This window comes from Bison bison, unplaced genomic scaffold (genome assembly GCF_000754665.1).
Source record: "Bison bison bison isolate TAMUID 2011002044 unplaced genomic scaffold, Bison_UMD1.0 scf7180017834107, whole genome shotgun sequence".
NCBI classification, from domain to species: Eukaryota; Metazoa; Chordata; class Mammalia; order Artiodactyla; family Bovidae; genus Bison; species Bison bison.
Window position 1 is genome coordinate 1 of NW_011472491.1, and position 711 is coordinate 711.

The following is a 711-nucleotide window of genomic DNA, read 5'->3' on the forward strand; positions in this document are numbered from 1 at the left end:
CTTGTTGCCCACTTGGCGTGGGAGGGCGCCTTCCTTCTCTGGAGGCTGTGAGGTGAGGAGAACCAACATGGCCCTGGGGGCCCCAAGTCCACCCACCTTACTGTCCTTGGACCCCAGGCCAGCCTTGGCCTCCAGCATGGACTAGATGGGCAGCTTTCCCTCCATTCACTGGGCTGTGAAGGGCTTCCAGAACCTACAGGCCCTGCCCAGGGTCCACAGATGAGGAGGGAGCCCAGAACCCCAGAAATGATTGTGGCCCTGCTCAAAAATGTCCTTAAGAGAACCTAGCCAGACCCTGGCGACAGCCCACCCAGCAGCCATGCTTTGCCGCCCCTGCCTGGGCCCGCCCACCGCTGGCTCCCAGCTCACTAGTATTTTGGTGGTGTAGGCACTGTTGATGGAGATGGCATGGACCAGGATGTCGAGGATCTTGGGGGTCAGGGCACTGGGGGCTGGAACCTCTTTGTAGTGGGTGTCCCCAAGGTAGGACTGCACCACGGTCATGCGGTTGGTGGTGAGTGTGCCCGTCTTGTCAGAACAGATGGCTGTGGCATTGCCCATGGTCTCGCAGGCATCCAGGTGGCGGACCAGGTTGTTGTCCCTCATCATTTTCTGTAAAGGGCACAGATGGAGGCTTGGGTAGCTAGCTGTCCTGGGGGAGGGGATTGGCCCAGGGGGTGAGGGAGCAAGAAACACAGCTCAGATGGGCCA

At 60.2% G+C, this 711-nt stretch overlaps 1 protein-coding gene across 1 annotated transcript; it reads right to left on the minus strand.

Annotated features, from left to right (window-relative positions):
* Positions 1 to 8: 8 nt before the first annotated feature.
* LOC104983269 (plasma membrane calcium-transporting ATPase 3-like) lies at positions 9 to 612 on the minus strand (the record flags this gene model as incomplete). The annotated part of the gene is made up of 2 exons (XM_010832701.1): positions 9 to 45; positions 370 to 612. Coding segments are annotated over 2 exons (280 nt in total), but the record flags the coding sequence as incomplete, so codon positions are not given.
* Positions 613 to 711: the final 99 nt, after the last annotated feature.